General features: G+C 36.3%; 1 protein-coding gene across 1 annotated transcript in view; it reads right to left on the reverse strand.

Moving 5' to 3' along the window:
* The window catches only part of LOC107727964 (protein phosphatase 1 regulatory subunit 16A-like), a 24,163-nt gene that overhangs the window by 2,776 nt on the left and 5,469 nt on the right, over nucleotides 1–15,918 (reverse strand). Inside the window, exons 2-10 of the mRNA XM_016538011.1 lie at nucleotides 7,724–8,201; nucleotides 7,136–7,206; nucleotides 6,611–6,756; nucleotides 6,347–6,450; nucleotides 4,905–5,029; nucleotides 4,698–4,823; nucleotides 2,680–2,755; nucleotides 2,476–2,605; nucleotides 1,012–1,174 (exon numbers count right to left, since the gene is read on the reverse strand). Of these exons, the coding sequence (XP_016393497.1) occupies nucleotides 1,012–1,174; nucleotides 2,476–2,605; nucleotides 2,680–2,755; nucleotides 4,698–4,823; nucleotides 4,905–5,029; nucleotides 6,347–6,450; nucleotides 6,611–6,756; nucleotides 7,136–7,206; nucleotides 7,724–7,970 (1,188 nt within the window). The 5' untranslated portion in view covers nucleotides 7,971–8,201. The remainder of the gene's footprint in view (nucleotides 1–1,011; nucleotides 1,175–2,475; nucleotides 2,606–2,679; nucleotides 2,756–4,697; nucleotides 4,824–4,904; nucleotides 5,030–6,346; nucleotides 6,451–6,610; nucleotides 6,757–7,135; nucleotides 7,207–7,723; nucleotides 8,202–15,918) is intronic.

Raw genomic sequence — 15,918 nt, forward strand, 5'->3', positions numbered from 1 at the left:
GGGGAGCAGTAGCTCATTTGCATTTAAAGAGACAGGCCCGAAAAACAGCGTGTTTCTGCTTCCACTCAAAATAGGCATTTTCAAAATGATATAATAAATGATCTGTGGAGTATTTTGAGCTGAAACTTCACAGACACATTCTGGGGACACCAGAGACTTATATTACATATTGTAAAAAGGGGCATAATATGTCTCCTTGAAATGAATCAAAACTCTTTTGATAAGCTTTTGTTGGAAGCATGTCTACATAACACAAAACAAACTTCATGTAAATCAGGCAAACAGCCAAAGATAAATTCAAGTTAATAAAAATTTAAAAATACCCATAATATGGGAGAGTTCCAAGTTCCGAGGCCCACATTTTTAGGGCAGAAATACAAGGAAGAAAAAGAGCAGAACAAACACAATAAACCCTTCCACCATTTTTTTTTATATAATCCCTACTCATAATAGAAAAGCTGAATTTATTCATTTATTTAAATCTTTTCTTAAGACCTATTTTTTTAGGATAGCCTTTACTTGCTTTTAATCTTTTTCTATGCATGGTTACGTTTGTTTTAAAGGGGTCATATGATGCTACTTTAAAGATCAATATTTGGTGTATTTGGTGTAACAGAATATGTTGACATGCTTTAATGTTCAAAAAACACATTATTTTTCAAATACTGTAGTAACATTTCCGTCTCACGCTTGAGGTAACTTTACAGATCTTCTTTATGCACCAAGAGCTTGTAACACTCCAAAGAGAAAGGAAAAATTGAAATCGCATCATATGACCCCTTTAATGTTCCTCTGTTTTGTGTGTAAGCACCTTGAGATATTTGCTATAAAGGTGTTTTATAAAATGAAATGTATTATTATTACTATTATTCTGTTGCTTGGTGTCACTGGTGGTGCAGAACATACACACCACAGCTTTAATGTAAGATTTTTAAAAAGGGAAAATATGTAATTTGTATTTCCAATCTGTCATATTTCAGAAGGTTTCAAACACTGAATGGAATTTCTCACCAGTGCAGCATGCAGGTTCAGTTCAGCATCAGTCTGTCTGTCTTCATCATCATCCAGGGCATCTGTCTGTCTTCCTCTCTCCTGCCACACTTTGGCTTCCTTCTGATGCTCTCTGCGATACAGACTGCTGCGCTCATTCACACTGGTGCGCCTCACTACTTTACTGTAAACACAAACCACAGAGAGAAGAGGGTTATTTGATATTAACACAGTTAATTGTATATTAAGATCACAATTACCATGATTAACACAATTATCCACCCAGAAAAAAAATGTCAATTACAGCAGCCCAGTGTAAACGTTACTGCAAGTGAGCAAAGCACTGATCTCTAGCATTGTATTTTTGACCAAACATATTTCAACATATTCACAATGTTGTCAAAAAAAATTGTTTCGTGAGTGTTTCATAATAGATGGGTCAGTGGTGTCATGTACATGGGTCAAAGATGAGATGTCGCATAAAAAACCCTCCCAAAAATAAAATTAAACAGGACACATAATAAACTATGGGGAAAAAAATAAATACATGTAAAGCTGTATTAAACTTTTACTGTTTTGATGCTTGAAAAACCCTTTTTGTCTTTGACCCACATATTGGCACCAGATGCTCAAAGCAAATGAAACAACCACACTGACAGAGGAACTGTTCACTCATGTGGTCACCTTCATATTGCTAAGTTTCGATAGATTTGACATTTTTATATTTCTCATGTATTCTGGTGTGTATAGTCATCCTGAATAGATCCGTATTGTAGCTATTTGCAGTCAAGTCATGGCAGCATATATAGTAGTCTTTCGGCATCTTTGCCATCTCCACTTACTTTTATAATAAAGCTCTAAACAACTGTAATTTTTTCCCTCATAGTTTGTGCTGTTGCACAGTATACATACTTTTTAAATTCTGAGAATTAAAAAGTACTTTTTAACAATGGAAAATCATTTTCTGGAATGTTTTCATGTGTGCTTTGTGCCATGCATTACATGCTTCAAACTACACCTCATAACAATTACAAAAAACGATCAATTCTTTTCTGTAGCAACAACTTCTTATTAAACCTAAAGGGAGAGAATATATTACTTCTAAGATCGATACTATTAGAGATAAAATTGTAACCATGCAGCCGTCAGCTATAGTATCGCATCAGATAGCTTGCTATAGATCGCCTGAGGAACAATTCCACTCATTCTCTACTATAGGAGAGGAAGAATTGTATAAACTTGTTAAATCATCTAAACCAACAACATGTATGTTAGACCCTATTCCATCTAAGCTCCTAAAAGAGGTGCTTCCAGAAGTCATAGATCCTCTTCTGACTATTATTAAATCATCATTGTCATTAGGATATGTCCCAAGCGCTATATAAATAAAGGTGACTTGACTTGACTTGACTATTAGACTTAATTTTTCATACAACTATCAAAAGATGTGAAGTGTGGCGTTGCAATCTCTTCATCAGCACTCACCCTCTGCTGCCCGTGCTGGACACTCGTCTCTGCAGTGTGTTTTTGTGTTTGTCCTGACCCTTCATGATGGCATCGTGTTTGTGTTTCAGCTCCATCATTTTGGCCCGGACCTCCTCATCAGTGCACACATCTATAAAATAACAAAAAGTATTGTGAAGCCTCCAGTCAAGTCACTCCTGATCAAACCTTTGGAATGTGTCATACCCAGAGGCGTCTCATCCAGCTCAGACTTGGTGTTTAAATTTGCACCATTAGCTACCAGCAGCTCCACCATCTGGATCTAAGAGTGAAGAAAGACACAATCACTGAAGAATCGACATTAATTCTGATATTAAAGTTAATATGTTTTTGCCAACTTTATGAATTAAAGTCCATCACATGTTTACTATTACTAAGTGTACCATTTATTACTTACTAAATAGGAAGGTGGGGCAGAACACAAATAAATAAATAATTAATAAGAGCTTTTCATTCTCTCATTCTATTTTGTTAAACAAAAAACTATAAAATTGGACGAGAAATGTTTATTTCTAAGGGGCATGCCCTTAGCCATCATAAACATTTCTCGTCCATTTTCCAAGATAAATAAAACAGTAGGATGGAAAAAAAATGTAATTTCTGAGATTTATATTTAATGTGTTATAACAGAATATATATTCAAAGGAATTTACACAGCATTTGTTTTTTTCACCTCCTGAAGTAGCAATGTTAGTGTTTTTTACCTAGCGTTACAGTACATCTGTACAACATACATCATCAATGTAACACATTTTATGTCAAAGAGCAGCTCAGGAACACCATCAATGAAGGTGGCTGCTAAAGTGCTTCACAACAATATAAGTTTTGCCAAAGTCTGAATAATAAGTGTAATTGTAAAGTGTAAAGTAAAGGTATTTCAAGCACACAAGCCACATGAAACTAACTTTCTAAAAGCACTTCATATAAATTGCTTCCATGCTTTGTAACATTTTACTGCTATAGCTTGTTCTGTGGTCTTCACCATCATTCAAATTTTTTACGAAGAAACAGTCTACAATATAACTTAATACTCCCTATGCAACTGTGCTTTCAATGAAACAATGGAAGTTGTGACCAACTTGATATTTATGATATTTTGATAAAAGATTACAAAGTTAATCAAATGTACAACAAGACCAGTAACATGCATTAAAGGCACAATATGTAAGATTTTTTTTATTAAAATATCCAAAAATCACTAGAACAGTGTTATATATTTTGCTGACTTGTGTACTTGTGTACGACTTGTGGTGTCGGTTGCATTCCTGACCTGCGGGTGTCGCTGTTGGACAGTGTTATTCCTGCTTCCTGTTTGCAGTGCTGCTGGTTTGTGATTGTAGCTTCCTGTAGCTCTGTTTTTCTGTAAAATCTCTATTACTCTCTGTTGTTTAAAGTGATAAAATATAACTTAATTCCCACCATATTTCTGATATTATCTATCAAACTAATCTGATTAATCTGATCGTTCGCTTTTATTCTAAAACCGCGAGTGCAGCGCGTTAGCATTCGTTAGCTTGTCATTAGCGTTTCCATTCGTGCCTATTGCTTCAAAACCCCTCGATTTCCATTTTTGTTTTGTAGAAAACATGGAAACACCAAAGACGCTTTAATATGTTATGCGTTTTATTAGACAGGTGACGACCGCACAGAGTAGCATTATAACAGAACTTTCAAATGTATCTAGAATGATAAAACAACGCTGCTTTACCCCACATACTCACGACCGGAAGGCGCGGAAGCGGTCGACTGTGGCATAATAAAAGCTCCGCTGCCTTCGAGCCGTGTGTCACGCTCGTTCAGTGGCCTCATTTCGCTTCGACGGCTTTCAGCCTCACCCTGCTTCTTACTACTACGTTAATAAATCATTAGCTCATCCATGAACATGATTTCTGCAGCGGCCTCGTTTCGCTTCGACGGCTTTCAGCCTCACCCTGCTTCTTACTACGACGTTAGTTAATAAATAGCTCATCCATGAACATGATTTCTGCCCGAGTCCCGTCGGATTGCATCGGCTGTGGGAATAAAGACGGCAACTCCCATGATTCCACACTCAGTCACGGCGTCACCAAACTACGCCTTTGTCTCTTTGTTTGTTTTGAATACGCGCCCTCTCGCGGCGAAAACGTACATATTGTGCCTTTAAGAAAATAAATGTGATCAATTTTGTTTTCATGCACTAAACCCTCATGTGTCTCAATAATCACCTGTCCCCAGCAGGCAGCAGCATGAAGCGGTGTCCACCCGTCAGCATCCCTGTCGTTAAGAGATATTCTGTGCTCCAGCAACAGCTCCCCAACTGACACGTATCCATTAGCAGCTGCTATATGCAGCTACACAGAGAACACACAAGATCTTCAGTTTTTGTAACATTCTAAATGATCGTCCTGTCTACCTGCACTGCTGAGTCTTACCAGAGTGGCCCCCTGCTCGTCCTTCACATTCAGATCAGCTCCACTCGCAACCAGCTCTTGAAGGTCAGACAATATTGCTCTCTCCTTGGCTCCGCGACATTCATCAATTCTCTCCTGGGTAATCCCTAAATTCAAACATATGCATAATAGCAAGTGTTTGTGCTCTCTTCTAACGGAGCTGAAGACTTGTGTGAGCTGTTTAGAGAAGCACTGTTTAAATGTACTGCAAACTGCAACAACAAATCTATAAAAATGGTTTAAAACTGCTACTAAAACAGTTGACATAGAAAGTCGTCATTTAGCTGGGTCTGTTCTCTTATACTTGCAAGAAGCATGTGTTATACAGTACATTTAGATTTCATTTTAAATCTGTAATATATTGGGACCATAAGGATTAATTTTTCAAATAAGTAACCCATTACAAAAACAACTTTTGTTGTGTCAAACTACTCATTTCCTGTGTAGATTTGTATATATTTCTGGTAACACTTTACAATAAGGTTCATTAGTTAACATTAATTAACTACTTTAACATGAACTAACAATGAACAATACTTCTACAGCATTTATTAATCTTAGTTAATGTTAATTTCAACATTTACTAATGCATTATTAAAATCAAAAGTTGTGCTTGTTAACAATAGTTAATGCACTATGAATTACCATGAACTAACAATGAACGACTGTATTTTCATTAACTAACATTAACAAAGATTAATAAATACTGTAATAAATGTATTGTTCTTTGTTTGTTCATGTTAGTTAATACATTAACTAATGGTACCTTATTGTAAAGTGCTACCATATAAATTTTTTTCTATTTGTATATACATTTTGTATATATTTCTAGCATATATTTCTCATAAAATGAACCTAACATTTGTAATACAGTCTCACTGATTCAGTCATTTTTAATTCATTAGATAGTAGCTTAATGTTAAAGGGTTTAAAGTCAAATTAAAAATATTTTTTGAGTGTTGGCCAGAGCAACATCTGAATTATTGGTTTTCGTACTAGCTCAAAAATTTCTTCTCAATGCATCTCAGTTTTTATAGCTTACCATAACTTCTGGTACACAATGAAACTGATAAGTAGATGTATGTGTACCCAATATAATAATGACAACAACAACAAACAAAATAATAAAAAAGGTATTTAAAAAGAAAACAAATGCAAAGTTGTTCTTCAGGGATCGCAATGATTTTAGGTTGCAACATGAAAAAGTGAGAAGCCCTGCTCTAGAGAAATACCCTACTGTACTAACATGCTCTTTAAAAGCAAATATAACACAAAAGAATCGTATGAATTACTGTCCATAAAAGAACGAGTTACTGTTTGTCAAGACCAGTGAAATAATATATCTTTTAAAAGTAATGTTCCTCAACACTGAGCATAAGAGGTTTGATTTAGCTCAATAGTAGGTATATTAAAGCAACCCTCACCCTGCTCTGCCATGATCATCTCTATGAGCTCTAGCGTAGCCTCGTCTTCACACAGATCATACGGCATGTTTCCATCTGCATTCACCGCCAACAGACCTGCACCCCTGAACACATGAACTCAGACAGTCTGTATCACAGGGAACATACTATTTATACAGTAATAGAAGTTTATATATAGGTTGTATATACTTATACAAGAATAAAAGTTTTGTATTACAGAGCAGTAAGATCAGCACAATAAATGAATTATAAATTGAGACTCACGCTTCTATCAGCAGCTGGACGAGGTCAGTGTGTCCACAGGTGGCCGCCGCATGTAGTGGGGTCCACAGCTCACTGTCACATGCATTCACGTTTGCGCCCGCGTCCAGAAGACAGCGTGCTATATCCAAAAAATCATCTATGCAGCTCTGCAAAGAAACTCAATGGTTATCTGAACTACTGTCTGTGGAGAACATGATTCAAGAGTAGGGATGTGACAAGATGTTCAACTAATCGAAAGGTCATCCAACAACTAACTAATTGACTAGTGTAGTGGTCTACTAATATATTGCCATTTGGCCATCTTAGTCAGCATTTTTTTTTGTCGTTTTTCTGTGTGGCTGGTAAGTGTTGGAAGACTTTTATTTAGACAGTGACTTTTTAAAAAAAAAATCTCATGTAAGTCTATATAGAGGACTACACTTCAGAGACTGAACATTATGATTTTGTATATACAATATAAAATGAGCTGTTGTTCTTGTTGTTTTGCAGCCTGTGTGCGTGTTGTTTTTGTTGATGAGCATGTACCTGATGAAGTGCAGTGAGCCCATCCTCGTTGAACAAGTCTGGACTGACTCCATTATTGAGCAACTCTCGTACTGCCAACAGACACAAATGCTCTTAGGTCACCAAAACTACAAACTATTAACATTTTGGACAATTTATGACATTATTGGCCCTACAATTTATTTTGACATTTTTTAGCCTACCAGTCAACCTCTATTAAAAATCCCATAGGATTTTATTTTCTAATTGTTTTTATTTTTGTTAAAGTATGTAGTCTTGATTTCCACAGTAAAAAGGCACAAGGTAACATGTGCAAACACAGTGTAAGCATGTGCTTACATTTTCATTTGCATTTGCATGAAAGTCTTGGAGGTAGAGTAGCAAAAAAACTATGTTTTGAGTAAGAGACGAGTATACAATTGTCATGAAAAACTAAATTATAACTGCTTTCAATGTCACATTAAAGGTGGATAAAGATCTAGCATGATTTATCTTGGATTATTTTTTTACATTTCAAAAACCTGAAGTTTTAACAGGGGTGTGTGGAATTTCTACAGTTATTACAATTAGTGAAACAGATGTGCAATATTGCTAGTCTCTTACTCTTACCCTCCTCTATGTCATTCCTGGCTGCAGCCTCCAGTAACGTCACACTGGTGCTGAAGGTCACCCTTCTGCTTTTCTTCACCCCATCTCCCTTGTGGTTGCCCTTTTGACTACGGGCACTGTCCTTCTCCATCTGAGCCCAGCCTTTCAGCTGCTGTGCCCGTCTCTTCTGCGCATGCTTCAGGCGCTCAGTGGCTGAGAGACGGCCGATAGTTGCCATCTCTGTTAGCAGCTCAGCATGCTCTGTCATATCTTTCAAGTCAAGACTCTCAACTCCTTCACAATCCCTTCCGACTGTGGCTTCTGCTGTCTCCTATCATAGGCATTCGACTCTCTTACACTTGCAGTTCTGACATCCAAATGTCTGATGAGAGCAGCAAACAAACACGAGATCCAAAGGGATAATGTAGAGATGCAGATGAAAGCCAATGACAGGTCATATTCTTAATAACTTTTCCTATATGGACCAAGAGGACAGGTTCTGCAAAGAAAGAGTGCAAAGTTCTCATGTCTTGCTTTTTCAGTGAAATTAGGCACCAAAAATACAGAATGAAAAATTGATAAATATTCAATTTGAATCGTGTTATAGATAAAATTATACAGTTTGAATGACAAATATTAAAGCACTCATAATAACAGAGGTGGAGCTCTGGGATGCTGGGTAGAACAAACCTCAGAGAGTTATAACCAACAGATCTGAATGATTTATATAAGAGTTTGTGTGAAACAGACAACTCTCTGAAACAGTGTTTACAACACATTTCCAAGTAACACTTCTAAGTAATTGAACATAATTTGTTGAAAACAGATTTTGGAAACACTGCCTTAGGTCACGATGTACTCAATTAAATAGAAATCAAATTGACCTTCACCATTTGGGTCAAATGTTGTGTTTGAGAAAAAAATCTAAACTGTTTAAGTTCCAGTCTTCAATGAACACAGAAAGCTCATTATGCGAGAATATTACAAGGCCCATTTCAACTTGCTAAACCTGTCACTGCTAATTATATAGCAAATCACACCCAGATCCATATGCAGGGTATCTGAAGCTAACCCAAATACTTAAAGGGGTCATATGATGTTGCTAAAAAGAATACATTATTTTCCACATACTGTACATTATTGTTTCTCCTCTATGCCCCGCCTTTCTGAAACGCGTCGATTTTTACAAAGCTCATCGGTCTGAAAAGCGAGGTGTGCTCTGATTGGCCAGCGATCCAGTGCGTTGTGATTGGCCGAATACCTCAAACGTGTGACGGAAATGTTACGCCCCTTACCATACTGTGATGCCGTGTCCCGGCTGGAGCGACGAGACAAAAACATTAAAACCCATTATAAACGAGGCATTTGTTGCATCCAGTGGGGACATAATTACTGATTATATTGACTTATACTGTCTTTTTACGCGTTGCGTTGCATCGCACCGCGTAAACATAAAACCTAAAACCATAAAACCGATCACTGCATTTGTGATCGGAGAAACGACAAACAACAAGCGCTACTCCACACTGCTCAAAAAACTCGCTTTAAATATATAAAATAACTTTTACGCTTAGTAACACATACAGCTGTTCCCTAACCACAGTGAAACAGTGAAAAGGGACTTCTTTCAAACAGTGTCGTGTTCCAAACGTTGTTTAAGCGACATACTATAAGTATTGCGGTATTTTAAAAATTCATATCATAACAAAAATAAACACCGGTATTCGGTATGAACTGGTATACCGCCCAGCACTAGCTGTGAGTCAGCATTATATGTCAGCATCATAGACTGTATAGGGTCAGCATGCGCCGAAGGGGAAACAGGGGAACTGAATTCACCGGAACACCTCAAAGAGAAAGGAAAACTTGAAATCGCATCATATGACCCCTTTAATATTACTAATGCAATACATTGTCTTGACACTGGCTAAACAAGATTTCCCAAGACACATGCAGTGCATTATGGATTGATTTTTAAAAATAAATTATTTATAAATAGGATACATTTATATGCTATTTAATGTTAGCCATTATATTTGAGTTTTGGAATAAGATGGGCTTAACTTACTAATTTTTACACAACTTGGAAGTTCTTAGATAGCGATTAACAGTCTATCATCATTAGCCAATTTCCCACCATCACACAAATATTCCAGAATGGTTCTAATTGCTTTTTCTTAAGTGCAGCTTAACACAGAACAATTACAAACACTTCTCACCATGGTTTTCTTGACACTGTAAGCTAACCATGTGCATCTGTGCTGGTGGAACGCTTGTATTATAGTACAGTAAAAACTCAAACATCAACATATTACTCATTTAATATTATGTCAATGAACGTACTTTGTATCTAGTCTATGACTTAATTTCTTTCAAGTTCTTTCAGGTTCTTTCACGATTGTGTTCAAGTTCTTATCCATGCAACCCAAACTGAAAAGGAACAGACAGGGTTAAGACAAATATCTGCTGATAGCGATCAGTGCTGTTGGTGTATTCTTAGAACCCTATTGTATTTGAACTGATCTTCATTCCACCTTTTGCCAAGATTCTTACAGGAATAGTTGACCCAAAAATGAAAATTCTGCCATCATTTAGGGCCTACTCACACTCAAGTTGTTCCAAACCTGTATGAGTTTCTTTCTCCTGCTAAACACGCACACACAAATATTTTTAAGAACTTTCGTAACCAGACGGTTGTTGGTCCCCATTGACCTCCATAGTATTTTTTCCCCCCATAGTATGATAGTCAATGGGGGCCAGCAACTGTTTTCTTATCCACAATCTTCAAAATATTGTCTATTATATTCAACAGAAGGAAGAAACAAACAGGTTTGGAACAACTTGAGGGTAAGTAAATGATGACAGAATTTTCATTTCTGGATCCCTTTAAGAATCTGGGCATCAGAGACCATAAAACCCAGAGAATATCAACTTGGTGGGGTGGTCTATAAGTCAACAATTTAATTTCAAAATATATAAAACTATGTAGTAAGAAAAAAAAATTTAATGTTCTGTAAAACCCTCTTTTTCCTAGCTCTTCATATGGCGTTTGATAGACTCACACATATTTGATATGAGACCATCATGACAAAAAGTTATTAAAAGAATTTAGATTAGTCAAACCATTAAAAAGATATAAGCCAATTACATTTTGGGGTGTGGCTCAAAATAACTAACTGACAAACTTAAGCTGAACGATGCAAACAACAGGACTTTCTACAGATACAGATCAAATTACGTCAATCATAATTTGTTACAGAGTCAAAAAATATTCTCTAACAGTGTACAATACTAGGTTTAATAGAAAGCTAGACTAGGAAAGGTGAAATGCAAAGGAGAGGAAAATTTGTGTGTGTGTGTGTGTAAGTGCCATGGTTTAAGGTTGTACAAAGTGTCTGAAAGTGGTGCTCAAGCACCTGGGATTTTTTGGCCTCTGACTAGATGTAGCCTTATGCTCTTTTTTAAATTTTATATTTTAGTTTTTAATTAAATATAGCCCATGGCATAAATTTTTTAATTAAGTGTGAGCCCCTGCCACTCCCCCCTTCAACATCTCTTGTCACAGCCACTACTGCGCCCTGCGGAGCAGCATCTATCTCTCCCTGACCTGTCTTCATTGGTGACAGCCAAGTAACAACTGTGTTTGCCCTAAGCTTTAGCACTGCTTGTCACTGTTGTGAAATTAAACCACTTTCAAAAAATCTCAATACATGCCATCCTAACTTAGGCAATTGCCCTCCATCAAGCATAAAAGTAGTTCACTCAAAAATAATTATTCTATCATCATTTACTCCCTTCAAGTTGATCCAAACCTGTATGAGTTTCTTTCTTCTGTTGAGCACAAAATAAGATATTTTGAAGAATATTGGTAACCAAACAATTGATGGTAGCCATTGACTTTCATAGTATGGGAAAAAAAATACTATCAGTGGCTACCATCAACTGTTCGGTTTCCAACATTCTTCAAAATAACTTATTTTGTGTTCAACAGAAGAAAGAAAGAAACAAACAAGCAAGCTAGTCTGGCATTGGTCTAAAATAGCTTTGTGCAAAGTCGGAAATGCAACCAAAATTAATAAAAATGTCCTCAAAAAGATATGAATTGCCCCATATGAGTTCTTGTTTTTTACATTTATAACAATGTAGTTAGGCATAGTTGAATGTGATACTCAAACTATATGATAGGGCAGACAACTAACTCTCCAGTGCAGTTATGTTCATACAGCACAAGTTTCCCAAGAATGCGTTTGTAAAGGTGTGGTCACATTTAACATAGCGCAGAGACATTTTATGGGCTATATCCTGCTTTTGCAATAGGAATTCAGGCAATCAGGAGTTTCATATCAGGGTGAAAAAGTTCACCAAGCAGATTTCAGTCATGTTCAGATCTGTCGTGCCACACTGACCAACAGAAAGCTGCTTGGTTTGAAAGTGACGCGTGAGTAGTGCTTCATGCATCTCTATGCTATTAACAATGGACAATTAATGTATTCTGCTATTAGTTTCTGTAAATAATGTTAAGCATGATTTGCTTCAATGGCTACTGCTAGTGATGAACATAAACAGAATCGACATCTTCGACATCATCGTTTACATTGACACGTCATTCCAGCCCTATTAGCAACCAAATGTAAACTCACAAAAAATTGAAACATTTGGATTTGTACCAAATGAGAGAGGTGAGCCCATAAAAGTGGATAAAGCCATATGTCAGCTTTCTATTCTGTCTTCCGATCTTGTCACCCGATTTCCCACAAATTGAACAATAGATATTGCTGGAGTTATTCCACTGGACTACACATAGATTCTTTTGTTTCATTCATTCATATCATTCTTTTTCAAATTTGGTAAATCATGAAGAATGTTAGTTATTTGTTCGGGAATCAGGCACAAACTGCTCACACTATGTGTTCATACTGAAATCTTTTCTCCCATAGTTTTAGTTTTTATCTCTTCTCACATTTAGTTGTAACACAGTTTGTGCTTGTTGGGCACATGAAGTTTTCATTTTTAAATGAAAATATGAAAAATAAGGCAAATATTAAAAAATGACTAAAGGAAGCTTCTCACATCTGTGTTGACATCTGTTAACTGTATCAACATCACTAGTAACTTCTATTCTTTCAAATATTTAAAAAAATATTTTATTATTCTCCACTAAAATGATTGTGCAGCCCAAACTGTTAGGCCTACAGACATTAAAGGGTTAGTTCACCCAAAAAGGAAAATTCTGTCATTAATTACTCACCCTCGTGTTGACCTTCGTTCATCTTCGCAACACAATTTAAGATATTTTTGATGAAATCTGAGGGCTCTCTGACCCTCCCATAGACAGCAAGGTAACTACCACGTTCAAGGTCCAGAAAAGTACCAAGATGAACTATAAAGTTACGAAGCTACGAGAATACTTTTTTGCACAAAGAAAACAAAAATAACGACTTCATTCCACATTTCCGTCTCTACTGCGTCACTTGTGGGCGCGCATTCATGACCATATCATGACGCGAGCGTGTGGCGGCACTGACCCAGATCCGGCGTAATGACGTCATCACGCCGGATCTGGGTCAGCGCCGGCGCCGCCACACGCTCGCGTCATGGTACTGTCGTGAACAGGCGTCCACAAGTGACGGGGCGGAACTCTGCTGTGCGCGATACAGAGAGCGCAACCATAAGGTAGAGACCGAAATGACATGCCGTCGTGTAAATAAGATAAATAACATAAGGCTTTTTAATTTAATTTGTTTAATAAAATAACAAGGTATAGACCTGTTCTATCGGAAAGGTAACTTTAAACAACTTCTGTTGTGATCTGACGCTATAGAGAAAATATAATTAAATAAAATGAACTTGACCTTCAAGGGGGGCGGGGCGGGGCGAGCCGCCCCCCTAATATAATGGCAGGGGAAACACTGGGTCACATGGTGTAAAAACAATTGTCAGGCCTTCTGCGCCCTCTGCTGGCATTTGATATAATACACAATGTACATAAGTTATGATTATATTATTTTATTACATTATGTATTTAACTGTTTTGTTCAATAAAACCATATGAATAATTGCGTTTGATATTTTATTTGAACCAATTATTTTAACAATTTTCATCAAAGTATAAAAAAAGATCATTGTGACTTTATATCTCACAATTCTGACGTTTAGGCTACATCTCAAAATGACAGAAAAAAGGTTGTGTGACAGTCACTTTCTTTCTTTTTTTCTTTTTAATCCACTGTACTGGAAACCAAGTAAAACCAGAAAAACTTTGCTTCGAGAACAATTACTATCAACTATAGAACTGTAACTCAGTACAGTCATGCCCAGAAAATGGAATGAGATATTGTCACAAAATTTGATACCCATTCTTTGGTATCTATTGAATGTCTCAATGTCTCAATGTCTCAAAAGATACATTGTATTTGGAGGGGCTTGGCACTTAGTGACAATTACAAACAAAGGCCATCTGAGCATTTGATCTTGGATTTCTGTTCAGTGTTCATAGATCAATCATTATCAAAAACACTGAACTTTGAAAGCAGCAAGACTTTTCCTGGACTAATAATGACTTGACACATGTGTAAGGTGTGATTCTGGGATAAAAGTAAAGGTTGATGCTGACAATTATATTTTTTGATATAATAGACTGCAGCAGGTCTATTAGGCTTAATTTATGTTGTAAGACCTCTACACAGATATATTTTGTCTCGACTGTTTACAATGACTTAATAAATAACTGACTACAGTTACATTAATACAATTCAGACAGTGTCCAAGTCTACTACTACTACAGAGAGTCTACTACTGCTATATTTTTGGCATCAATTTGGTACCAGTAATTGACATCACTAGCCAAAAGTAGTATTTTCCAATAATTGCAAACTATTCATAGACCATTATGCTTTAATGCAGTGTTTCCCAACCGGGGTGCCGCGTCTGTCGAGAGCAGGGGTGCCGTGTAAAAAATCCTTTTTTAATATTTTTAAATTGCTAAAATTTTCAAAAAAGCATCTATTATATAATATCCATTTCTGATGTCGCCAATAATTATTTTCAAATTATCATATCGAAGTTAGAAATTCAAATATTGTGACAAAATTAATTTTGTAGGGTGCCACAAGTTTGTTAAAATTTCCAAAGGGTGCCGCGGCTAAAAAAAGGTTGGGAAACGCTGCTTTAATGTGATCATTTCCAAGTCATAGTCCAAGTCCAAGACTGCAATGCGCTGGACAACACATAAACAAGATTTAAAAAAAAAAAAAAAAGGAAAACTGACCAATTATTAGCATTTTGTCACGTTTATGTTATGTTTTGGCTTAGTTTTCTCTGTGTTCCTGTTCTCCTGGTTCCCAAGTTTGTCTCCCTGGCTATTAATTAGTACACACCTGTTTCTCTTCCTCTTGAATACATTCCCATTGTATCTATACCCTCAGTTCATGGTCAGGTATTGTTTGTATATTGATGGGTGTTGGTTTTCCCCCCATGTTTTCTCCTTGGATTTATTAAAAGTACCTTTTGGATTCTACTCCTTTGTTGTGCACTTTATTATTACTTTATATTATTATATTACTATATTATATAACACATTACACAATTATTTTGATGATGAATCAACCTATTACTTACCACTAGTAATACGAATAGAGAACAGTAAGTATTCTTTGCATGAACTGAAATGCGCATATTTGAAAAAATGTTGATATTTACAAGTAGAGGTGCTCCGATCAGGATTTTTGAGGCCGATTACAGAAAGCAGTATCTGCCGATACCGATCTTTTTAAAGCCTTCTTTTTATCATTTATAACTATTTATAGTGATACTTCAATCAGGATTTATTCAGGGCCTGAATTTCATTTTTGAAATGGGGGAAATTCCCCTCTCAATGATCTGTGGCTGTTTACCACAAACACAACATTTATTCCAACATTATAATCATTCCATTATTTTGATTTCAAATCCAAACATTGTCACTGAAAATGCTTTTTCAGCATTGCAATTCTTTTTTTACACAGTACAGTAATACAATCTTTGACAGACATGTTTAAACACAATAAATATAAGCACCACATCATTCAATGCTTTTAACTTTTGCATTTAATTCTAGATTTATATATTAAGTTGCTCAAGCAAGTGGCAAAACGTTTAAACTACTTTTCTTACGTTATCACAAACTTACCATTGACAGAAATAGTCAGCTCTACTGCCTTTCCTTTTGCATTGAAATC

Source organism: Sinocyclocheilus rhinocerous, unplaced genomic scaffold (genome assembly GCF_001515625.1).
Source record: "Sinocyclocheilus rhinocerous isolate Xijiao unplaced genomic scaffold, SAMN03320098_v1.1 scaffold3201, whole genome shotgun sequence".
In the NCBI taxonomy this organism is placed as follows: domain Eukaryota; kingdom Metazoa; phylum Chordata; class Actinopteri; order Cypriniformes; family Cyprinidae; genus Sinocyclocheilus; species Sinocyclocheilus rhinocerous.